At 36.8% G+C, this 26596-nt stretch overlaps 1 protein-coding gene across 1 annotated transcript in view; it reads right to left on the bottom strand.

Moving 5' to 3' along the window:
- The window catches only part of PCDH15 (protocadherin related 15), a 922022-nt gene that overhangs the window by 6979 nt on the left and 888447 nt on the right, over positions 1–26596 (bottom strand). The window contains exons 32-37 of the mRNA XM_025203355.1: positions 24925–24933; positions 22085–22195; positions 7421–7442; positions 5838–5876; positions 4400–4473; positions 2231–2366 (exon numbers count right to left, since the gene is read on the bottom strand). Of these exons, the coding sequence (XP_025059140.1) occupies positions 2231–2366; positions 4400–4473; positions 5838–5876; positions 7421–7442; positions 22085–22195; positions 24925–24933 (391 nt within the window). The remainder of the gene's footprint in view (positions 1–2230; positions 2367–4399; positions 4474–5837; positions 5877–7420; positions 7443–22084; positions 22196–24924; positions 24934–26596) is intronic.

The raw sequence follows: 26596 nt of genomic DNA, 5'->3' as shown, positions 1-26596 counted from the left end.
TTTAAAAGGATGTGGAGTCACCACCAGTTTCTGACTCTGCAGTATCAGGCTCCTTATCTGACTGAATTTCACTGTGTCCTGAAGATCTCTTTTTTCTTTTATTCCTTCCCTTCATGTTGGAATCAGAACTTTGAACATCAGAATCCTGTGAAACATCCATTTTACTAGAAGTACTCACTGTGCTCTTTTTTCCTCTGAGAACTTTGGAAACAACACTATTTTCAGTGGATTCATTTTTACCAATAGATTCTTCCCTGTCACTAACACCTTGTTCCAAATTTGATTGTTCATCTTCTTCTGATACCTCTTTTATAGTGTCTTCTACTTCACTGCCAGCTGTAGCCCTTTTTTTCTTGTGGTTGGATCCAGAACTCTTTTTATATTTTCTATGAGTAACTGATCCATTAGAACTAACTTCACTGGGAATCTCTTCTGACATGTGACTAGAGGTCATTGTTCCTTCAGTAGAAATACTCCCTGTGCTCAATTCACTAGCTCTTCTTCTATGCTTGGACCTGCTGTATGAACTTGGCATTGATGAGGTCTGTGACTCAGTATCATCTTCCTCACTTGATTCCTCACCTTCCTCTTCAGACCCCTCAGATGACTCATCCTCCGATTCGTCTTGATCACTACCTGATTCAGAGGATTCAGAAGATGATGACTCATATTCTTCGTCAGAATCCACAGTACTTTCATTGGTTTCATCTTGGTCCAGTGTCACTTTCAAATAGTCTTTATCTTCTCCCTCATCACCTGGAACAGCAAGTTTTATTTTCTTCTTCTTCCTCTTCTTCTCATGCTCAGAGACATCACTATCTTCAGACTGACTCTCTGCTGTGACATGAATTGAAATTTCTGATCTTGTTTCAGATTCACTGCTCCTTCTTTTTTCACGTGCAAGATGTTTTTCTTGTTTCTTGGAAGCACTAATGCTTTTTAGCACTTGGTTTAGTTTTCTGGTTGTTGAAGGTTCATCATCTGCAGATTTCTGGAAATAACTTCCCTTGATAATCATGCTTTCATCACCATCCACTGGACGAACTGACATCAGCTTGGCATAATTAGAATCTTTGCTACTTCCTTTTACTTTTTGAAGAAATGTTGGGAATATCTTTGTTTTCTTCCATGGAGAATGCACAGGTTCAGCCATTCCTACTGGTCTGTGGACACTGACTGCTATTCGACTCAAATGCATAACGGCTTTTAGTTTCCTTTTTCCCTGGCTGGTCTTATATTCTCTTCCAGAATCATCTCTTAGATCTACCCTACCACCTAAAGCACCACCTTCTATTTGATCCCCTGTTCTCTGGCTTATACCTCTGATGGCAGGACCTCTGACTTGTCTCATCCCCTGCAAATTATGAAAATGGAACTTAATTACAATTTGTCAAATGTTTATAATGAATCTTGTAATCCTAAAAATAATTAATGGGGAAGAGAACTTAGAGTTAATGCTACCATGCAATGTTCTTCCAAAAATCAAGACCAGCTTACCTGTTATAACTGAGGGGTTATTTTTTTTTGGTCAATGTTTCTCGGACTGAAAAAAGAAAACTTAATTTCTATAATAGACAAATGGTTTTACTCCATTATAGTGCAAAAGGTTGACTCACAAACATTTTAGTTACTCTTCTAATTAATATATCACTTTGTTGGAAAATTGACTTCCGAAAATTAAATTCAAACATAAGTTTATATGAAAATTTATCCTGCTTTTCATGGGAATTTAATTTATTTTTTCAATTGCCCACTTGTATTATACATTAATTTTAATAAAGGTTTAATAAAGGTTTTGTTCATCTGTCAGTTATAAACTGTTAGATCTTCACGGATTATTCTTAACACTAATAATATAATTAGCTATTGTTTATGAATCCACCACAATATTATCTAAGGTTATATTTTTTTGCTGGGCAAGGAATCCATGATTAAAAAAAAAAAATAGCTATGCATATTAACATCAGCTTTGCATCTTTTTATTTCTAAAGAAAGGAAATAAAAAAAAGGAAAAGCAGATAAAAATTACATAATGGCATGTATACAATATTTTAAAGTCTTCCTTCTAGTTTGAAAAGCAACTTTCTTCCTAATATATCATCAGTCATCAAAATGGCAAACTGTGGGCAGAGATTCCAAAAGTTGCTTATCTGGTGCACACACAAAATAATACACTAATCAGTTATGAAAAAACATGTTAAAATTGAATGAAAGCATCAGATGAACTTACTTCTCCTTCTACTGTTGGTCCATGAGGACTATAATAATAGCCACCATCACCTTCCATAACCACTTCACCATACTCATCATACATTCCAGATGGAGACAGTAGTCGGCGACGACTCCCATATTGAGGCAATTCATACCTGGAAAAAAAATTCCCACAGCTGTAGTCTGTGCATGTCTACATATCCATAATTACACACACACATCTAACACAAACAACTTGCTTGTAGTCTAAGATGTTCTCATTAGCCTTTTCATTGAACAAAACTGATAGGTGATGGCATTAAGAATATCTCTGCAAGCTTGCTGAAGCCTGTGAAACAGCTGTCACAGATTCTAGAGTCTTTCAGATCAAGTGAAGATTGCTAAATCACTTGGAAAAGCCAGAAACTTCCCATGCTTGGGCACCTTTTTCCAGGTGCCTGCTTCTATTACCCTTATGGGTTTTTTTGACCGGAGAGCAGACAAACTGTTGGGGAGGGGGATGCTCTAAGCAGATTTTCTGGGATTAGGTTTACTTTAGGACACTAGAGCTGCATGCAAGTATTACATTTAAATTGCCCAACCAAGATTAAGGGAATTTAAATGCCCCAGTGTCCAAGCATTCACATGGCTCAGAAAAATGTTGTGCCCAATCTAAAGTTAGTTCTTATCTAATGTGAACTAACTTTAGATCAGCAAGGGATTGACCTGATTTAGCAAGGGTTAACCTAGCCCAGAAAATACTTTTTACATACACACAGCACTCTACACAGCTCTGAGGCCCTGCGCCCTACTATTTTTACTCCCTCTCTCCCTCAAACCCTGACTGGGCTACTAGCATCTATTGACCAGTCCACCCCCACACCAGGCAGTGCTCCTGTGGACCACGTGCCTCTGAATGCCCATGACTCCTCCCAGCAAGTGGCAAACACTTGCGCATACCACTTCCAACTAAGCCTAAACCAGGTGCCACCAATGCTTGTTTGTCCCTTAAGAATCCCTTGGAGCCCACCAGGATGAACTCCTAAATGTACCAACCTATGCAGAAATGATTTGAGCATAAAACAGTGGTTCTCAACATTTTAGACTTGTGACACCCCTTGATAGGTTTGAGACACCTTTCAGAAAATGCCAGCTCTTAGTTTTTACTTTTTATCACTACAGAAAAATAATAGAGCAATTTTCTGTTGCAAAGAACTCAGAGGGCACATCCCCATGAGTAGGAATGTGAATTCCCTGGAGATAACTAGCACCAGCACATATTTGTACTGCTACTAGTTGTCCCTGGGGAATGCTCCTGCACATGTGCTCTGGCACATAGCAAGTTACCCCAGGTAGGGTAGGTGAGGCTTACTGAAGTTCCTGGGGGTCCCTGGGGGCTCCAGCAGTGGGGATCTGGGCATGTGGAGCCTGTCCAACAGCCAGAGTGTGTCTGTGGCCAGCCAGGCTTCTGTATAGCGGGGTACACATTGCCGCCACATGCACGGATCCACTTTTTTCTGGCATGTTTTTTTTTGACACCAGGAGATCCTGGTGTCAAAAAAACCTGCTGCACTGCAAATTAGCAATAGGTCAAAATGGCTTTAACACTATGGATTCCTATCTGAAAACTATGGGTTTATTTTGTGAATCATGTTTGCACATCTAACATTATGTAGCTCATGATACCCTTGAAAGACTCTTGAGGCACCCCAAGGTTCCCTGGAACTCATACTGAGATTTACTAGTAAAGAACAATTATAAAACAGTGCATGATATGATGCTGTTACCCAATCCATATCTACAGGCCCAAGGGTGGGTAGGGAGATCATACTTTAAAGCAGAGAATGAATCTGGTGGGTAGGAAACAAGAATGGAGGAGGAGATATTGGGATTTCTTTGACAGAGATGGAAAATGTATAGAAATGAAATACATAGTTTCAAAATGAGTTAACCAGAGGAGTAGTTCTTCAGCATAAAGGTCTCTATGCCTGCAGGGAGATTAGCAAAGTTGCATAGCATCTTCAGAATATAATATAAGAGGTTTGCTCTCAGTTTGTACAGTCTTGCACAAACAGAATGAATATAGTCCTAAGGCTTTTTTAGTTTCCTGAGGAAAATGAAACTCTGCAAACTGGATGGTGAATTAAAAAATAATAATAAGTCTCATTACCTATATTTGCCAAATTATGTAAAAAAAATTAAAGTATACCCATGTTCATAACTGTAATAGTCTTGCCCATAGTACTCTTGGCCTGGATCGATTCCAGATTCCATAGACAACTCCTGTAACAAAAGATTAAACCAACTGAATAGAAATACTTAAACATGACAGAATGCAAACAAGAGTAATCTGATTGGTGCATAAGCAAAGAAAAAAAGCTAAGACTATTATGAATATTTGCTTGTTATTACAAGAAATGTATTCTTAAAGTGTCATGTTATATTTTCCCACTGCCAAAATGAGGAGATAGAAGAAATCATTGTTCAAAAAACTTCTATGATGCTGAAAGCAACTATGAGAAACTACAGCTGGAATACCAGTAATACAATGCCACCTGGAGCTCCAGATTTCCTTTTTAAAGTAAAACATTCCTGCAGAATTCAGAGTTAGCAAAATCTGTGCTAGATTAAAGTGTCACATTCTTCCACAAAGGAAAATCTTTTTCAGGTGTACGTTTTAATAGCTTCATTTAGCAAAACTGACTCATCATCACAGATATACTGTTACTTTTCTCAAGAATTTTAATGTTTTGCTTTTATGCCCCATTTCCTTCTAGAAGAATGTTAAAGATGCAGCTTTAGTTAAAGAGGAATACTATTTTATTTACAGTATTTGTGTGTCCCTGTTGCAGATCATCTTTCTTCTTAATACAATCTTACCTATTGTTCATCTTAACAAGCAGCACTCAATCTGAGTGAAGCAGCTGCATAAATGTTTATATCATAAAAAAATATGTGGCATCTTTTAAAAAATCTTCACAGTTGGGATGTTATAGGGAAGATTTGCCACTGCCATAGGAATTTTCAGGTGGTCAAATAGGAAAGCTTGAAGGCTTCCTTGCATGAAATTGGGCAGTGCAATGCAGCATGTTAGTGCCAAGAACTTGGACCCAAAGTGGTTCAGTTCCTTCTGACGTTAGAGTTGTTCGATTGATTAGTCTGGAAGTAATTTCAGAACTGAAGGATTTTAAACTGAAATCATCCAGATTATAGTCTAGACCTTTCATTACATTTAACAACTGTGCGCCAAAGCCACTGTTATCTTTGTGAACCATGCATTTAATCTCTAGGGATAGTAATCAATAACCATTTGACCGGCACCAGGGAAATTAGATGAAAATTTGATAGCAAGGAAATTATTCTATTTATTAATCTGAACAGAAAGCTCGCAAGCTTTGCAGGCAGTGTTGCTGAAGTCAACACTAGCAACTCAAAGAAGTTGCAATTAAATCCAGAGGGAAAATAAAGCAACAAAGAATTTCAAATGCTTAATCAAAACAAAATAAGTGGGATTTCAAGTGTTCAGAATTTTTGTTGTATAAAATAAATGGGAGAAAATCTACTTAGAGAAAAGGAATTCAGATGAGAATATATTGTAAAAGCTACTTTAAAAGTTAAGGAAATAATGAGAAAGACAAAAATGATACCTCTGGCCTGAGAAGAGAAGGTCTCAACAATTGCTGTTGCTGACAAATAAGATTAGAAATAGAGTTATAAGATCAGGCAAAATTGGTATTTTTATACTGCAACCAAAACTTATAAAAGAAAACTTACTCTAGCTTTAAAATATAATTTTATTTGTGTTCTCAATTTGACAATGGCCAAACTTTCAAAAGACTGGAGAAGTTACATATTAGACAGCAAATGATATAAAAATATATAATACTAAAACCAGTTTATAGTTTGTTATTTCTTTCATCTATTGTAGAATCTAATTCACAGCTAGGTGGCAATTAATTCCTGAATTATTTCTTAAGATTTATAAAAATCCAGTAGGCAGTTTAAAAACAGAACAAAACAAAACAAAATGTACAAACACCATCCTAGAGTAGGTAGAAAGCTAATCTGCGGGCATCTCTGGAGACACTTGCAGAAGCTTCTGGCCTTTGTACACAGGTTTATTGCTTCTAGTTCAGTCTCCAGGGTTCTTCTCTTATATAGCAATATAGTCACCTCACGCTTTCCCAGGTTACACAGGAGGTCTGTGTTAAAACTGGCTAAACACCTTTATTCACATCTCCTGGTTATTTCATCTTTATTTTTCACCAGGCATGACTTCTCTGTGCTTTCTGTATCTAGCTATCTATTTGGATATTATATGGCTCTAACCAAATATCCCACAACATCTCTTGGAGGTAGGGTACCACCATTTTATAATATATAATGTAGGTACAGAGTAGATTTAAACACCTGCCTAAAGTCACCCAGGAAACCTCTGGCTATCCTACCCATTATACAATCCTTCCTTTTTTGTTCAGGTTAACCAATTAAAGGGGTAGAAGCAGGTGATTTCTAACATCTATAACTCCTCTCTTATGGAGTAGAACATAATACTTTGATAGCAGTGAATGGACAAAGGATGCAGAGGTGAACAGCAGTTACATCCCTATTATCTCATAGCCAGACACTGATCAATCATGACAATTATGTTATTGGGCTATTGTATGGCACATATTCTTTTTAACTAATTCAGGGACTGTTGAAATATAGAATGCACATAATTTATTGTATTGTAATTTAGGACTGGATTCTACTGTCCTAACTCAAGATGACTAGTACCTTACTATTATACAAGTAGTCCCTTGAAATCAATGGTGTTACTTGCACTGTAAGATACCACTCCATGTGAGCTTATTTGGCAGAATCAAGCCCTGACTGAAAAACAGTTAGTTCTGCAGCATGCTTTATTGACCACATCAGAGGAGATTCATGAATCAGCCCTGCAAAAGGAGAAAACTCACAGCATGGTAGCAAACAAGCAATTCTGCAGAACATAGGGAGCAATGAGAAGCCAGAAATGCTGCTCCTGTAAACCCTAGTTTCTCTATGAAATGGCAGCTTTTGTAGACAATTATTTTATTGCACTAATGCAAGTTGTGAGCTTCTTAAATGATTTCAATGCAAGCAACATATTGTTGTTAGGAGGTGAAGAGAAAACACTGCAAACTAGAAGCTTTACATTCTATTCTTTTCAAACAACTTTACCAATATGGTTGATGAACAGTCTTACCTCCTGTTGTGCATATCCTCGCCTGGAATTCAGAAAAAAAACCCCAAAACATTAGTACACATCTCTAAGACTAGCTTACATAAGGATGAAATTCATATTCATAGCTTTTTTCAGAACAGACAGGAGTGAGTGAAATATTACAATAAAAAAAAGAAATTCACCTGTAAGCGCTTACAGGTGTTAGGCACTATAAGGGTTTTTATAGAGAAGTTCTGGATTTGCAATAACTATTGCATAAGATCTTTGGGGTCTTTTGATATATAGTACTGTAAACAGAGGAAAGTCCATTGTTGGCCCAATAAGTGAGAAAGTCACTACACCAGACTACTATATTAAGATACAAATGAGCAAGACTGCACACGTGTTATGCAAGGTCCTATTGGCCGTATCACTATCTGCCACTTTCCTTGTTTTCTAGATTGGAAAATGGAATTCTGACAAAGAAACCTTGGTAGCACAGACAAGTGAAGAATACATATCTAAGAACTTTTTTGCATACCAACAGAGGTAACACCTTTTATTCTACTTTTGGACTTTCTGTAACCATGCAAAGCTTGCTAGAATTTAGCTTGGAGTTTCTAGAGCTAAAAAGATATTATTATTAAAATAATACATATCCTAACATTTCATCAATGTGTTTAGATGAGTAGTTGTATATTTTTTAGCTATCTACAATTTTCTTGCCATAAGATTTGTGCTTCTGATCTTTGTGCTTTATTAGTTTTGTGTATGTTTTTTGTTTTTATCCATATTCATTGTACCATTGATAGACATAACAAATGCGATTAAATTTATCAAGTTCTAGATTTTCATATTTTATGGGAGGAAACTGTGAACATGATTTAGGCAAACCATTTAAATGGTTTAGTAAAAAATACAGAACAATTTGAGCCTCAGATCTGCTATCAAGGATAGATTTAGTCTCTTTTTGAGACAAAGGGTAAATGCTCAAAATTATCTTGTGCTTAACCTATGACATAAACAATGGGTCAGGGAAATAATTTAATTACACTTGAGAGAAAAATAAAGAACAAAGTAGAAGATCTCTTATTTAATATAATCTCTAAAGGCTGTCTATTAATAGTCAGCACATGGTTGATTATCATAAATGAGTTATTGCAGTTGTCCATCTAATATGAAAGTAATGAACAACTGAAATGAAAATTTATCAAAGGTTGATGTGTGACTATCCAATGACCACTTGAGCAATACTCTATTTGGTTTCCTTATCACCTACAATAGTGCTTAAAAATTAAAACTCTTGAGTTGAAAGCAACATAAGCCAGCCTATTAACCTTGATTGTTCCTGAGTGGTCACTACAGGTTAGATCAAAACACTAAGCAATAAAATATAATATTTATTTTTAAAAATAACTTAAAAATATACCCACATTGTATAACCAAATTTTTGGAAGGATGCTCATAATGTATTTGTAATATTTATAGTTGCCACATTTAGAAAGAGACAAAACTTTCCACAAGATTTTATTTTCCTAGCATACCATAAAGTTCCAGTATAAAAAGAAAGCCCAAAGTGAAAGTACATATTTCACTCCCAGTAAAGAATTGGAAAAAACTCCACCAAAGGATTTAAATTAAAAACTGTTATCCAATTGTCATTGCTGTCAAGCTGACCAAAAACCTCAAGTCATATTTTAAAAAAAACAAAACAAAGAAATTATATAAATGGTAAAAGATGCTAATGACAAAACATAAATAAAGCTTAATTTTACATAACTAGTACTTAGCATTAAGAATTACCCTAAACAAAGTTATTTCACAACAGATGCCTACCTTTCACAGGTCCAGACTGCTAAATTATATTTGAAGGAAATCTGATTTCCCTGGCCCATCAGTTATCTGGTTGCTTTAATCCCTGTGGGCACTTTCTTAGGTTTACTTAATCATATTTTATATTTATTTGCATATTAAAAGCAAAAGAAAGATCAATATTAGGCACTGTAAATACAAGTCAGAATTAATAAATTGTTTCATTTTTTAATGGCTCTTAAGATAAAGCTTTTCCTCAGTTCAAAGATGGTAGGATAAAATTTTGAAGCAAGTCACAAATAAACATTTTTCCTCCACTGGAGGAGAATTAGTATTTTTAATCAACTGTATCCCATATAACTATTTTGGAATTTAACACTTTGTACAAGAATAACAGCTGCATTTTACTATTTTTGGAAGTGAGAAAAAATTAAATGTAGAATGGTGACAATTAAGGACCTTTTCCAAATATTCCTTCTAGTTCTCTGAAACCATAAAAAATATTGAAATATATAGCCTGACAATAAAGAAAATGGAGTACAGTAATTGTCAATGGCAATCAAAAACTTCAAGCAGCCAAACATGGCTCTAATGTTTGTAGTATTTTCTGTCTAATGAAGGTCACAAATAAGTATACGGAACTGCTTCAAGGGATTTATTTAACTAATATATTTGGTGATGCTGCTCGCTTCGTGGATAAGTTGCAACTGTCACCCAGGAAGTGAGTGATGGACACCTGAGGAATTCAAACCTACAACCCCACCAGGAGAGTTCTCCAACTACCAGGCAATAGGCAATTCTGGATGTGGGCACTTGCCAACACCCATGATCAACCTGCAACACTGAGCAGAAAATAATTCATTGAACAAGCGAGAGAGAGAGAGAAAGAGCATGAGAGAGTGCGAGCAAGCGCAAGGCAGCAAATGTGAGCATGCAAGATGTTGCATGATTCGGTGAGCCTATTAATTAGAGCACTAATCTGGATGAGTTCCTGTGCTCTCTCTCAGGGTTCTTTCTGCATTTTCCATTAAGAGATCATCGAATAAACAATCCAGTGTTTGTAGAAACAATCTGGGAGCAAGGACCAGAGGACACCTGACTATTTCCATATTTTTGAAAAAATCCAATCCTGTCAGCATGCATTAGATGAGCTTGGAAATGCCAACCAGACAGAGCTGTTAGAAGTCTTACGGAAAAAGGTGGCACAGAGCTACTATGGAGGCAATTTTAGGTATCTGAATAAGCAAAATTTGAGATGCACAGGGAATTTTAAAATGAAAAAGTTAAAGGCTACCATACCTTTGAGTGGCTAAGGTTAGGTAACAACTGAATGGACATTTTCAGGATCACAATTTTATACTAAGGCCCTTAATTCCATCCCAGTCTCTCTTTAGGCAACTAAGTTCACATGGATCTGGTCCTTAAACCTTCCAGGTGCCTTTGCCTACTGTCTAATGGAGTTTGAATGGAAACTTGCTGCTGGTGTTACAATTATGCCACTCATTGAAAATTTAGCTCTGTCTGCAGCTATTATATACACTTGAATCTTGTAAAATATTAAACCTTTTGCAGCAAAAAAAAAGATTGATTATCATGCTCCCTAAACATTTGGCTTTTATTGCTATGCGATACATGTCATGGACCTAAAAACCTAGCCTGCTGTGAATGGGGACTTTATTAAGCATGGAACTATTCTAATGTATCAGCAAAACTTTATGTGATGATGTGCAAATTAGTTGGTTCAGGGACACAAAAAGGAGAAACTACCCTCAGCAATTTCTGATTGAAACATCCATACTTGTCCCAAATGCAGTTTAAAAAAGAGCTAATTGTCATGGAAAACCTGGGTATTTCTAGTCAGTATAAAAATTATTTTGGTAATTAATTACCTTTCAGTTTACAGTTATCAATATTTGATTCTGGATTTATTTTATTATTTCATTCGGCTTACTCTATTCCAATCTATTCCTCTTGTACAAAGAGAGCCAATTTTAATATTTTCTTACAGTTTGGAGAAAAAAGATTGAAAAAGAAAACTTTAGGGTGAGCTAGACTAACATTCATTTTAATGCCAATTCATTTTAACCTCCTTTTCCTTTCCATTTGTTTCAAAGGACAAACTAATTAAACATAGTTGACATATTTTACATTAAATTAATGGAAATAAAATAGTAACTAAATTCACACTACACTTATCATTTACAGATGTTTATAAAACCTTTCCTTGCTGCTGCTGATCAAAATGACCTTTATATTTAGTGAGATGCAAAATGGCCTCAATAGGAAATCTGCATGAACAGGCAAAATTAAAAAACACTTTACAAATGAATGGTACAAAACCAAAGACTCAGAGAATGCAATTCCAGTACATAAAAAGCAAAGGAAGGTATGATAAAGGAAACAAAAGAAGGGCGGCAAGGTTGTTGACAGATAAATAGGAAAACCTTTATGAAACCTTCAAGTACAAGAATGAAATAATGCAACTATAGCATTATGATACATAATCTCTAACAGAATGAGATGATACTTTATTGTAATAACTTTGGCTCATTATTGCTGAGGTTGTTTTCTGTTACTGCTTATATGTCTGCAACATCCAACATTTTATGGTAAAACTAAGATTCATCCTATAGTATTCGTTTTAAGAGTAAAACAAGAGATGCCTTTTAGAACTGCAGAACAATGGCTCTACTACAGCACCAGAATAACCTTGTGATAGAACATTTAGCATAAAACAGTCTTCTATATACCTCCTTTGTTTAAAATGGACACCAATGCCCACAAATCTTTTAGACAGATTAAAAAAAATCTATTGACATTATAAAACAGTAAGATGAAAAGTGTTCAGAGCTTCCTTTAAAATTATTTAACATTACAGAATTATGAGTGATTATGTTAAGAAAATGTCCCTTAAGTTTAGTAGTCTGAACAAACAAACAGCAAGATACAGTGAAGAGGGGGAAAAAGTCTGAATTCTTCTGGTGATGTTAAAGTAATTTAATTACATAATGTACGAGGCAGATACTGTGTGCTGCATTTGTTATCTCACATGAAATATATTATCCCCAAACGTAAACAATAATGTTACAGTGCAGTGGATTGAGAAGGAAATCGTTTTTCAAGTTCCTCTACTACACAACTCAAGTTGCCATTCTGTTGGCTATGTTCATCAACCGTTTCTGTAGCTGGCAGCTCTGGTGCTGCAACTGGCTTAGGCTTGGATGTGTGCACAGGTAAAGCATGGTTTCTGTCTATTTGGCTGTACATGTTGGCCACAGATTTTTCAATATCTGCTAAGTTTTGAATATTTTTGAGGATTCCTTTTAGCTCCCTGTGAGGAGGTGGCTCAGACACTGTAATCTGTGATGACACTAACTGTTTGGCAGGGGACATTGTAGGCTGCAAAGGACATAAGTGCCGGATGCTATAAGTAGATGAGGAGGAAGACAGAGAAAGACTTGCTGGAGATGGAGGTTGTGGAGGCAATGGGGGAAGGGTTAGAGGAGGAGGAGGAGGAGGAAGAGAAGGAGGAGGTGGTGGTGGTGGTAGTGGTGGTGGTGGTGGTGGTGGTGAAGGAGGAGGAGGAGGAGGAGGAGTTTTGGGTGGATCTGGAATTATCTTTTTTACTTCCACTTTTGTTCGTGTAGCCTGAAAGTTTTGCCGACTTGATCTCTTTATCCTATAAGGAGGTGGAGTTGGTTTGTGAGTTGGTGGAGGAGAAAGCTCTCCAGGACGGTCATGATCACTGATGATTACCGAGGGAATTGTGGATGATGTAAATTCAGCTACTTCAGAACAAGGTGTTGAAGAGGAGAAAGAAAGAGAGCGATGGTAGACAGGAGTAAACAAATGTTCAGGAGACAATTCTAACATGGTTTCTCCTTCCTGGTAATAGCTGCTGTGTATTGGTGAATGCAAGTATTTCATATCATAGGGTTGCACTTGTTTCATTTCCTGTAGAGCCTGTTGTTCATATTGTCTTGCCTTCTCTTTTACAGTTAACTTGGGCCCAATATTTTTTGTTAATATTGGGTTACTAATATCAGCCCAGTAATGCTGATTTTCAGCTCTTTCCATTTCTGCTCTGAGTCCTTCCTTTTGCCACTGAATTGGATCCATGATTACTGGCCTAGTTAAAGCATCAGGTGTGGGTCTTTTATTAATCCGAGCTGGTAATGTCCATGCACGGTGAACGCCTCCCAAAGGGCACCCAAAAAGGGCATCTTTCAAGACTACTTTTCTGAGTGAAAGATCAGCTAAACTATCTTTTCTCTTCTGTGGTAACTCATTAGTAGGCAAACCTTGAATGGCGCCTTCTATATACAAAGGGTTTTGAGTAGTTAATGGGTTCTCATCGGATAAAAATGTAATGCTACTTGCAGATTTGGGGAGATTACTTTTCAATGATCCATTGATATTAGATTGCTTGTGAGCCTCAATAGCACGGGAAGCAAAGCTGCTTATAAGTCTTTGACGATCTCCTTCTTCTAAGACTGACTTTTTTCCCCTGCTTTGTTGAAAATGGTAGAGAAGAAAAAGACTTGAAAGAAAAGAAGATAATTACATGTAAGGAAACATGCATGGACATAGATATTCATGAAAAACAAATGGATTTATGATGTGAATCAGTGCCACAGCATTATTTCTACTGTAATATTATTATCCAATGTAAAGGCCATATTTACTAAACTACTGAGGCAAGACATTTACTTTTATATCTTTTGTACAGAAAGAGAATATGAAAAGAAGAGCCTAGAACAATCTTCCAGTTAAATAAACAAGTTTTAACCTTAACCAAACATCTTTCCTACCTTTGAAAACAATAGGACTTTCCTTTTTTTGAAATACCAACTTGTATTTTTTCTCATACATTGAATTAAAATCTGAAAGCACATGTTTTTCCAATTACAGGTATGCTGCACCATATTTCTGCAACATAAATGGAATTTAGCATGACATAGTATTTCCATTTTTCACGTCAGCAGAATAATATTCACAATACTGCCACAAACATTGTGGCAAATCCCTGAGTTTTATAAAATAAGAGGACTGCCCTACACTTTAATGTGTATAGTGTATGTACAACATTCACATACACACACAAACAGATTTCACTACTACGCATATTTACATGAGTATATCTGTCTAATGCATGTAGGAATATCAAGTACACACCATACATGTGTGTAGCTAAAGCATGCATATGTAAACTGTAACTCCATCTGATAAAAATAAAAATATACTGTCATCTGATTGTGCAATTTGCTTTGAGCATTTTCATGACACACTAACCCAACTTCTTTGGACTACTTCCAACATTCAAAAGCCCAGAGCAGATTGAAGCCAAAAGAGCCCCATAGGAAGAGCAACTATATGTAGAATAATTAAATAACTTATTAACAAGTGACTTTTTTACCTGTTATTTTCAATAATTTATAACTATTCAACAATCTCACCACTCCAAATGAGATTTTTCAGGATTAGTCCTACCGCAAATTGATGTTTTAAGTTTAACAGAACATAGGTCAGGTGTTTTAAAGAAGTAAGGAATAAATCTAAGAAAAAATCTTACAGTTTATTTTGAATAGCTTTAACTATCTTACTGTTACTGTTACCTAATTCAATGGATTTTCTACAAGGCAGTAAGAAAAATCTGTTCCTATGATATTGGATAAATTGTACAAATATATGTTATTAAAGACTGCAAAATAGGTGGGCATGATAGCAATAAGGGGCGGAGGCAGAATATAATGCACACATATACATAGCTAATGTAACAAAATACTAAAAATTGGGTGTGTCTACATGAGATGTTTTCTGTGAGGTTGATTAATTAGCTGCACAGTAAACAATGCATATCTTCATGTGTGACCCTATTAGGCTGCAGTAGATTAATTAAGTCTGCAGCAACATAGTACTTGTCAACACAAGTACTATCCTGCTGCAGAGTATTTTATGCTGCAGCAGCACATGTGTAGACATTACCCCAGCAGGCTGGGGCATGAAGGTGTTTCAGTGTGTGGGTCCCCTGCTGGCTAGCCCTGCACTGAAGCACCTTCATGCCCCACCCAGCCCCTCTGCAGTACATTGAGCTGGGGGTAGAAGACCCGGGCTGGCAAGCTGACCCCATGAGCCCCCTGTCAGCCAGGGCTGCTCCTATCCAGCTCAACATACTGTGATCCTGGGTGCACAGCACTCAGGAATAATAAACTCCAGAACAATAAGTGCCCAAGTTTATTCATGTGCACTAATGGTGTAGCAAAACCCCCAGTTTTTCATTTTTTAATTTATTTTAAAACGCATTCCCTCCCCTTCCCCAACCATTTTTGACTTTTTCTCTCCCTCTCTATTCCCTATAGATAATTATAAGTAAGCTAAGATGTAGGATAAGCTTTAACATTTTATTTTATGTAGTAAGTTTTATTTTTCTCTCCCCTCTTTGCTAATAAGTGCCGTGCTATTTTGATATAGATATCCGCTGTTTTATAATTGATAATTATTATGTTTGTATTGATTTATTTTTTTACTGCTTTTATATTGTGTGATTACTGTCTTAGGCCTATATATGTAAGTTAGCATAAGTCATGTCAAGTTTCCATCTTGTAATGTCAAGCCTCCATCTTATCCCCATGCCCGGTTGTGTAACCTATGACTCACACCTACCCCTCCTATGTAACTTGGTTCCTGAATGAATGGGGATGAATGAAGCTGCTTGAGAGACAATGGCAGTAGGTCTAAAAATAGCTCCCTCTGAATGACCAAACCATGAACACCAATACCTGGACCAATGACCCAGCCCTTGCAACCACCCTCAGCATTCAAGAAACAAAAGATGAGGCAACACACCATTGTGCCAAGCTGCACATGCTCGGTAAGAACATCTGGAACCCTCTGGAACAGGACTGACCTTGCCTGGACAGGCCCTCCCCTTAGGAGATCAGAGGTTCTCTTGCTGCCATTGTGAGTGTGTGTGTGTGTGCATGAACCAATAACTTCATGGGGCTGTGTAGTGTGTTGTCTGTTTAATAAAACTGTTATTTGGACCCCTGAGTTGGGTTTTGCTTTACTATGGTTCAGCCCTGCTCCAATCTCTGCTCCTCGCCCCTCTAACTTCTGTCTCAATTCTCCCTCTCCTGCTTCTGGCTTACTGCCACCTCCAACACCTGTCCTGAGCTCCTCTGTCCCTCCAAACGCCCTGTTTCTTTGCCACTGTCCTATCCCCATTGCCTTTTCCCCTGAGCAACCAGGTTTCTGCCTCAGTTTCTTTCCTGGCTGTCTCCTCCTTTCCTCCACTTATCTGCCCTCCCCCCCAATATCTCAGCTGTCTGCCTCAGTTTCCAGCCCTAAGCTCCCAGGTTTCTCTCTCTCTCTCTTTCCTGGCTGTCTCCTCCTTGCCATCAGGCTTCCTTCCCCCCGCTTGCACCAATGACCTTGAGTAACCCTGGGGCCACTTGATCTTAAGTAACCCCAAGCCTCAGTTCCTCAGCTAGCTTCTCTCTAGTCCACCAGTTCTAATTCCGGTTCTGGCAACTTTCACTCCCTACACTTTAACTCTCTCACTCTCACCTTAACCTTCCCCCAGGTATCCCAAGCACACACATACATACTGTACTATCCAAGTTAGGAACTTACCTGTGTATATGTGTAGGTGGGTTGTATGTGTGTGAACTAGTGAGTGTGCTTGTGTGTGTGTATATATATATATATGTCATTGTGTGCATGATATACAAATTAGTGATCTGTGTATGTGTACTGAGTGTGCGGGTATGGATTTTTGTCTAACTTTTGGGGTGTATGTGCTTGAATTGGTGATAGGTATGCATGTGTCTAGGCTGGTTTGGACGTGTATGTGCCTGAGCTGGTAGTGTGTGTGTGTGTGTGTGTGTGTGTGTGTGCACCTAATTGATTTGTGTGTTTGTATATGTGCAATTATGTCACAGCCTCCTGTCTAGCAGTGCAATATTGAGATCCTGAGAGATGGTTTGACCCTACAAGGCAACAATGGCATGTGTAGACATGCCCACTGATCTCAAATCCATTAGGTAGTAAAGCACCATATGTAGTTAATGAGATGCAGCAGCATTTCCCAAACTTTGTGGGTTTTTAATGGCTCACCATACCAGGGTTGGTCACTCTCATTCATCCCCATGTCAACTGCTGCTGATTCTCTTACCACTGCTTCCCTTCCCTGCTAATTGCCACCATTCCCCAGCAGCAATCAGCAGTGTGGGGAATCAGCATCTCTTATTTGCACATGCCTCCACTAGGAACCTTTTGTGCCCTCCCAGGTAAGTGACCCCAATACTTTGGGAAATGCTGAGGTGCAAGACACCTGGTAAAGATCTATTGAAACTATGCCTCTTTTAGTGCAATATACAGTGAACATGGTAGGATGGCAATCTTCCCTACAGATCCCTGATATAGGTATGCTTGCTCCATGATCAGAGACTGTTTGTTCAGAGCTTGCTCATGTATCTCTATACAGCATTGTATTGTATTGCAGACACACCAAAACTTAACATAGAATTTCTTGCTGTTTCTTTTTCTTTCTTTTTATTTCCAGAACTCTAGGAAATTGCACTTAACAGGGCATTTAAAAAAAATTCTAAAGACATAAAACATTAAAGTAAAGATGGAAATATCATTTAAACATTTAACTATGAGTGAGGATAAAATAAGACAAACTCTTAAAGCTTCCTTATTTATGTGCATATAAACCTCCCACATTCACATTTCAGAACTGGGAAAAGTAAAATACATTTTTGTTGAATTCTCTAGATGAATACATCAGCTGAGTATATTCAATATCTTAATTCATCTATTCATGTGAGGGCATGGGGGCTGAGTAAGGATGGTTGATAGGAATCAGTTCACAAGGAAGACAGGGCTCATGTAAATGAGACTAACACAGTGTAAAGTACAGGGCATTTGGGGAAGACTCCACTGGTGTACATCATCCCCTGCATCTGATGTTGTCTAGGAACTAGCCTAAAGAAAAGTAGGTCTCCTTGTCTATGCTGATCACATAAGTAGGTCTCCTTATCTATGATGATCATGGGTGTGAAAGAATCATTAAGTTAAAGAAAAAAAGAATACATTATTTCATTATTTTGAAACAACATACTGAGTGGCAGTATTTCAGTTTCACTGGTCCTCTTCTGAGATATATACCTCAAGTTCCCTAAGGCCTTTCTACAAATGCAGGTAAAGGTGTGATTGGATCTAATGCATGATCAACACAATCACACTTCCTGCCATGCCACATTCACATGGTAGCAGATGTGGTTGTGAGATTGCACACTAGATCCCATTGGACAAGCAAGAAGCAAGTTCCCATGTCTGGGAGCCTCCCTCAGTTGAGGGGCTTCCAGACACGGGAGCACCCTATACACTCCTGGGGCTCGGGAATCACAGCAGCTGCAATCCCTCAGACCCAGATGTTTCACACACAATAGTTTCTAGGCTCTTAGACTACAGACCAGACTACAAATAATCATTTAAGTTCAGCCATTGCAATGAGTTCTGTACCTACTCTAATTGACACTAGTTTCCACAAAAGGGAAAGGAAAAGGAAAATAGAGACGCTAATCTTTTAATTTAAAAGTAAATGTCTTCCATGTAGCATACTAATACAAAAAATAAAGAATGATAATCAGATAGCAAATGATTAAAGTTTGATGTAGACTAAGCAAAAAGAATTAACTACTGTTTCTATTAGCTATGAATATTATACACTAAAAAGTGAGTTTACTTACTGATGCCTATGTATCCAAAGAGAGAGAAAGAATGGAAATCATGAGACAGGACAGAGTAAAATAAACAAACAAAAATGTTTAGTTCTATTTAATTTACCATAAATACCTAAACAAACAAAAGAAGACATGATGTAGTATTGCAGATGGCTCTAGGACAATTATGAAAATGCAAGCAAATTACAACAATTAAAAAAAATTCCCAAGAATGCTTTTGAAATAAATGATCTTCAATAACTTTTAATCCTCTTTATTTTAATGTATTAATAAACACATTATTTCTCTGTAAAATACCTAGGTAAGTTTCTTTGCATTATTTTTTAATCCCCCCTCCCAATTTTCTTTCACAGATTTACTGACAAATCTGTACAAATACTATGTATTTTAGTGTGCAAGAATCAGTTGACTATATTCAACCATAATTTTTCATTTGAGTAACATGAAGAGATGTAAGCATATACATTCATATGGATGGTATCCCTTCTCTGTTTGCCAAATTTTCCCTTTCGGTTAAAGTACTGGTGCAAATCTGGGCTACCGAGTCAGAGGTGCGTGCATTCAGATTTGCTGAAACAACACTTGGGACAAGGGATACAAAATCTATTCAGAAACACTGGGGCTATATTTAAGCTTGCATGAAAATCTATCTAGTGATCACCAGGTTCAATAAATACAGGCATATAATGAATGAGAAGAACTTTAAAAAACCCACTTTAATTGTGGCGCAGCAGGCAACCTCTGCAGATCTGTTCTTCCTCTAACTACCTTGCTGCTCCTTAACTGAGGCACCATCTCCTAGTTTCAAACTCCATCAGTATTCCATTAGGGAGAATTTCTAACTTATAATTTCTAGAATGAAGACCAATAAGGCATCTAATGCCAATTTATAACTAGCCCAATCTAACTTGTAGAAGAATAAGTAAGAACTGTTCCTTTGATTTTAATGGGAATGTGGTTAGATTTTAAAGAACTAGGGTCTTAATATAGGAAAGCACTTCAGTTAAAGGGTGGCTATAAAGCAGTGGCTCTTAACCTTTTTAGATTCAAAGCACCCCTCACCAGATTTAAAGCACCCCTCCATAACTTTTGTGAATTGAGCAGTACCCCATTTCAAAAAGCTAATTTATTTATTACAAGGCTTACCTCCTTGAAGAGGGGCAGGGCAGTAGCCAGGCCTCCCTACCCTTATCTGCCTATCTCCTCACACCTGAAACCTGAGCCTGCTCAGCCTCACTTATCTCCTCACATTTTCTGAGGAGGATCTTCAAAGGATCTTGAAGCACACAACAAGGTGCTCTGCCACCCTGGTTTAGAATCATTGCTGTATAGGCATAAATAGCCCAATCTGGACCAGGACGTAGAACTCTCACATTTCTAAATCTTTTAAATGATGTATTTGTTGTTCTGCATAGAAATATGCTTTTTGTCACTCCAGCTTCCCAAGTAATATCATTTCACAAGTATACAAAGCTAAAGGAAAAAAACTGCAGTGAAGCTACACTTGCATCAATGAGTGCTCTAAAGCTTCTTTAGTCCCAAACAGAAATTCAATGAAAATTGATTGGTAAGCAGGCAGTACGCTCAAATAATCAACATTTCAAGGGGAAGCACAACTCATCCTCCTGTGACCTGAGTATTTTACAAATTCAGATGTATACTTTGCAAAACTTCAAGACTTTGAACAGCAGCAGTAACTATAATATTTAAAATAGAACAAAATTCAAATAATATATCACCAATTTCCTCAAATGTAGCTCAGACACATTATGAAACCTGTTCTCAGTGTTTTTCTCTCTACTACACTTGATATAGATAGATCTATCTATCTATCTATCTATCTATCTATATCAAGTGTAGTATATGATATAATAAATAGATTTGCTAGTATGTGCCTTTAACCAACAAACACTGTATTGTTGGACAATAATTCTACTTTATTAAGAGGCATTCCTTTAACTTACTTCAGATCTACACAAATAAATAATGAGAATTTGTTTTCTGTTAGTAATTTAATGTCTCAGCAGAAAACTGATTTCAGGCATACCATGGCTCCAGTCCTTAGAATTTCATTTAATAGAATCTGTCACATACTAGAATTAAAACTGAACACCAAAAGCTTTATACTGTAGGCATTTTCTGCCATTTATCAGATTCTCACTATATAGAATCAGCTGTTTGTTAGTATAAGAACCCAAAACCATAATCTGTGCATGATATCTCTTTTCCCTGCTAGCTATTAAAATCAAGTCTGTGTGAATGTATGTTTGCTGCACAAGCTGGTTGCTATGCAGTGGCTAATGACTACTGAGCACGCGTGATTATGGTATCCACATAGACTTTTCAGTTTCCTGCCTGTCATTCTTTAGAATTGCGTTTTTAGAATCTAAAAATGACCTATCCAGCTATTATAATAAGTAGTAAATACTGTATGATACTGGAATTCAGCTTCTAAGACACATTTTAGCTATGAATATTTTACCAGCATATAATGGGCAAAAGTGCTTTCCTTTAACTAGCATTGCTTTTTAATACATATTATATTTTCCCTTCGTGTTTAATTTCAATATTTAATTAGCTTTAAAAACCTTTACCCCAAAAAGAATTTCAGCTTGAGGAATCTAGATCGAGTGGGAGTTTTGGACTGATGGTATTATTAAGTGTATCCAGTAAGCAGATTTGAAATAATAAAAGTCTGGGTTAGATTCTCAGCACACAGTAGAAAGAGTTCTGAAAGGTCCAACCCCTGAACTTGCTGCAAATTAGTGCATTTTCAGGACCACTTTAATTGCTTTATCATGAATAGCTAAGTATGAGCTAGGAGACTGATTCAGACCATAGGGAGCTCTGGTTTCACCTTTTGAGCAGCTTTATGCTTTGGCAGCAGTAGGGCCTCTGGAGAGTCCTTTATACTCAGCTGGCTATTGAATTCTATTTTCTGTTCCTCTTATAACACTTTACTTTGGCTGAGAGTTTAGCTTTTATATTTACTTTCTTGAAGATGAAAAGGTATGAGAAGTATGTGAAACATCCCCTCAACAAGAAATGTTCTTTTGATGCATGCTGGAATAGGTGATATTCCAGAAATGTGAATTATGCCTTGTAACACTGACAATTTTAATGATGAGTCATAATGAATACTTACATGGTGCTGTCACCTAGTTCTTCATAGAGATTGTTGGCAGCACCACTTGTTGGTTTCCCAGCTGGCAAGGCCATCTGGATCCTCGCTGTCTTTGCACATTCAGCTTGTCGCCTTTGGTATGGTGTAAAGGGAGAAAAACATATGTTAGAAATCATCTCTGGGCACTATGGACTGATGTGTAAAAGTTACTTATGATGCGTTTGCTCCTGTTTTTCAAAGAAAAGCAAATGTGAACAACTGATTTAACCTTTTTAACTATCCCATTATTTGTTTCTTCATAACAGAATTTCATGGCTACTGTATGTAAACAGTATTTTGTCTAATACTATTATCCTTTTATATAAAGGCCAAACAAACCATCCATTTATCATGATATAATAGGTAATATATTTATGATTAACTATTTAGAAGGTTTAAGTTTTAGTAGCACTCATTTTTCTAAGGCAATAATATTAGTGGCTGCATTGGTAAAGTCCTTCATTTAAATGAAAAAAAAGAAAATGCTTACATAGCATGTATATTTAAAAATATGTAAAATAATCTCCAAAGTTTATGTTATAACTTGACTGCTACCCAGGATAACTTTTACAATCTTTTCTCCAATGCCTGATGAAGAGTGTTTGTGCCTAAAAACTTGCAATTAAAGAAATTTTTTTTGTAAAGATCTTGTTGGTCTAATAAAAGATATCATCTCTACTACGAGTCCTGATTGTTATAATTTGAAACATTTTTGTCAGCAAAGAGCTGGATCAGAATTTCCTGAATGAATGGGTTATTTTTTCACTATAAAAGACAATTCACAAAACTGGTTTTCCACAGGTAAATTTCAACTTTGCCAAAAATGCAGATTCTCTATTGAGAAAAGTGAAATGTTGGTTCATTTGGTCCCAGGCTCTGAAGGAATAGGTTCTCACCAAGACACTTAGCTGCTGTTTGGCAAATTGTCTGTGGGGGGAAACAGAAAGCTGGGATGCATTATCTCTGGCTCTCTGCGCTACTTAGTTTATAGCTTGATTTGAGATTCAAACGTTTTCAAAAAAACAAAACATTTCCTGGAAAGGAATTTAGCTTTTCTGACCAGTTTTAGTAAACTTGTCCACTATAAATTTAGCCTATTAGATCATTTGGAAGGATGGGAAAGAGCAGATAGTCATGATGCTTTTACTCTATAACCCTGCCCCTAAATTAACTATATTAAAAATCTGAAAAAATCAGATGTCATAAGAAAATTAATATATCTTGAACTGATCTTCATTAGCCTACAGCAGCTTTTAGTGAATAACTATTTTCAACTCCCCTTTACAATGCTACATTTTAATTACTATATGAACCAGGGTATATCTAGGAGATACCCTGTTCAAAGAACATCAGTACAGGTTTCCCTCGATTTATGCGATACATGCGTTCCCAGAGAATGATGCATAAATTGAACTAGCATAAAGTGAACCCATTTTATAATGTAACAAATAGGGATAGGCTCCCATGGCAGTGAGGGAGGGAGGGAGGCTGGGACTAGGGAAGGGGCAGGGAGAGGAGTGCCGCTCCAGGAGCTGCACAAGGGAGCAAACTAGAGGAAACTGTCAGTGGGTGTGGGGTGCAGCTCTTGTTGCTCAGTGCCCCCAGGGAGGGCTGCGGGCTGGGGGGCTTTGCCAGGCTCTCCCTGGGGGGGCGCATGTCCCCAGATCTGCGCATGGGACAACAGCAGGCTGCTGTTGCAGGATGCTGTTGCAGGCTGGGGCTGGCAGCAGCACTGGGCTCTTCCTGGTGCTTGGGGCAGGACATGGCCCTTTTCCCTTCCCCCACAGGCTTACCTGCTTAGGTGGGGGGGGGGGGCACCTATGCCAATTGCATAAGGGCTGAATTTACTTTGGATATAATGAATTATGGGTCTAAAAATGCTCATTGCATAAGAGCAAATTTGCATATACAGAGCCTGCATAAATCAAGAGAAACCTGTACTACATATTATTACCAAATTATCTGTGGTGTATTTTCCACTTAAATTAAGATGGTTACACCAGGGATGGATTTGGCTGACTGGTTTTGTGTTTCAAAAAAGTGAGAATGTTTATACTAAGTGATAAATAATTGCTCCCTGGGTCAATATTTTTTTATGATCATTTCAGCAGAAGTTGATTTTTTGCTTAATGACTTCTTTTAAACATTGAATACACATACAAAGTTAGGAAACCCATGAATTCTGTACTATAAAGTGTCTTGAAGGATATCCCCCCTTTCAAAAACTTGGTAGACATAAGTCATTAAATGAGTCTTTCTAGGCAATATCCAGAATTACAGAAATAAACAGAAATTCAAACAGCAAAATTGAGGACTGGAAACTCCTATTCCATTCCATTCCTAAATTACGTTTTAAGTACTGCATATATACTACCCTAATAACTGGCATGAATGTAGTAAAGCTTGCTTCATCTCTGTCCCCATATTCCAACACTTCTACAGTTGCATTATTTTCCCTTCAGTATGAAGTCTCTGCCATTTATTTACTTGATGCTGTAAAAGAGGAAGCTTCAAGCTTTCTCTTCGCTCTCTGTAAAAACAAGCAACACCTTGCTATCCCTATCTTAGCATATAATATTGCTTTTTATTAAATGGTCTTAAGATACTAATGCCTTTTTTATATTCAGCCAAACAAAGATCTCAGGCAGCAATGAATTCTACAGTTAACTATAATAACAATTTCTTTTTCACAAAGAATAAATACAATAATTGCCTGGAATATCAAATTCTCTTATTCTTGTAAATAATAAAGAAAATAAATTCACTAGCTATAAGTAGTCTTAAACAGGATGTTAGATAAAAAGCTGAAAGTAAGTACTTACTCTTTAAATCTGTTTTTTGTGCCCAAAAAAAAAAAAGAAGAAGAAGAAAAGCAGGTTAGCAGAGTTCCATTTCTAATATTACTAGGCAACTAAAAGTCACTTAATTATTTTACACATAAAAATGCAGAACTATAATTTTTGAGGAACTGAAAAGCTTTTAATTCTTTTTGTGCCTGTCTTCTACAAAAGCACAAATATAAATTATAGAAGAAGCAGTTATATGAGCTAAGGAAAACTGGAAAAACCCCCAGACATGAATATAATGGTAGGAATTAGGATTTCAAAAAGTGGAATACTGAAATTACTTTCATTGTTATAACTGTCCTCTCATTTAAACTTATTTGGAGGATATTAAAAAAAATTGTGTATATGTTAGGTAGAATAATGGTTTTGGCTTCCATCTGTAATTCAACACCTTTTCTATTAACTCAGAATATATTTTTGAAAATTTGCTTTTTTATTTGTGCTGAATAGTGCATTTCAAAGCTAGTGTATATTAGAAAAGAATAACTATCAATTTGTGGCTTATTTACAAGTAGTAAATGCAGGCACTTAAGTCAGCTTTGACAGTGATAATTTCACATTGAAAAGTAAGCAATGTAGGACTCATTCAGTTAAACTGTTATTTTTATAAAATATTATATGTAAATTTAATTCATTGAGTGCCAAGCTGATCACTGGGGTGGCAAGTTCTGAAAAATGTACCTACTACATATGAAAAAAGTTTTAATAATCAGACAAATTGTAATAGCTCAATTCTACGTGCACTGTGTGAGACACTTAACATTTACTCAGCTATAATCTGAACACTAAGTGGCAAACTGTAGTAGCTAATACTGATAGCATTGTTATCAGAAAAATATATTAAAACTCATTTAAAAATAACCAGGAGGAGTAACCCCAAAATAGGCTTATTTCCAAAACCATTCAAAACAGTAGAGAGTTTTTATTCAAATTAAAATAATTTATATTCTCAGTGGGCTATTTTATTGATTTATTTTCCATAATACCATAATTATTTGCAGTGGTTTGGTGGGAAGTCCAATTGGAAAAAAAGCAAACATTTTAAGACAACAACACTGACTTACAATCAACTGCAGCTGAACAGATTCCTTAAAACTCCTAAAAAATTCTGGTATATTTGGGATCTGATTGCTGAAGTAAAGGAGAATCTGTGATTTGCTTTTTTCCTTAAAAGTAACTATTTCAGATTATAAAAACTAAATGTAACCCAAAGCTGTGTTGGATAAAGATTGACTGGTACAAATTTTGTAGGCAGTGCACGCATTTACATTGCATTAAATTTACTGTGCAGTAAGCAGAAATAGGCCGGTGTCTTTACAGGCAGGCATTAACGCTGTGTGTGATTTGACTTGGGACTAAAGTTAGTACCAAGTCAGTCCACACACAGTGTTACTGCACAGTAAAGCATCTACACGTGTGTTACTGCGCAGTAACTAATTAGGTGTAAATTTGATACCTGCATAATGCAGGTATCAAATTACACCTGAGTTGGCATAAAATGTCATAGTTGCTGCACAGTATGGATGTGTACGTGTAGATGCTCACCCGTACTGTGCAGTAATTTAGGGTACTGTGCATGTATAGGAGGCTTGTTCCAGTCCTGGAATATAATTCTGAGAAGCATATTGTGTGGCAGAGATCTCCTGGT

The sequence above is a fragment of the Alligator sinensis genome, unplaced genomic scaffold, assembly GCF_000455745.1.
Source record: "Alligator sinensis unplaced genomic scaffold, ASM45574v1 scaffold543_1, whole genome shotgun sequence".
Classification (NCBI taxonomy): Eukaryota; Metazoa; Chordata; order Crocodylia; family Alligatoridae; genus Alligator; species Alligator sinensis.
The sequence above is the reverse complement of the archived record's forward strand: the minus strand, read 5'-3'. Positions and strand labels throughout refer to the sequence as shown.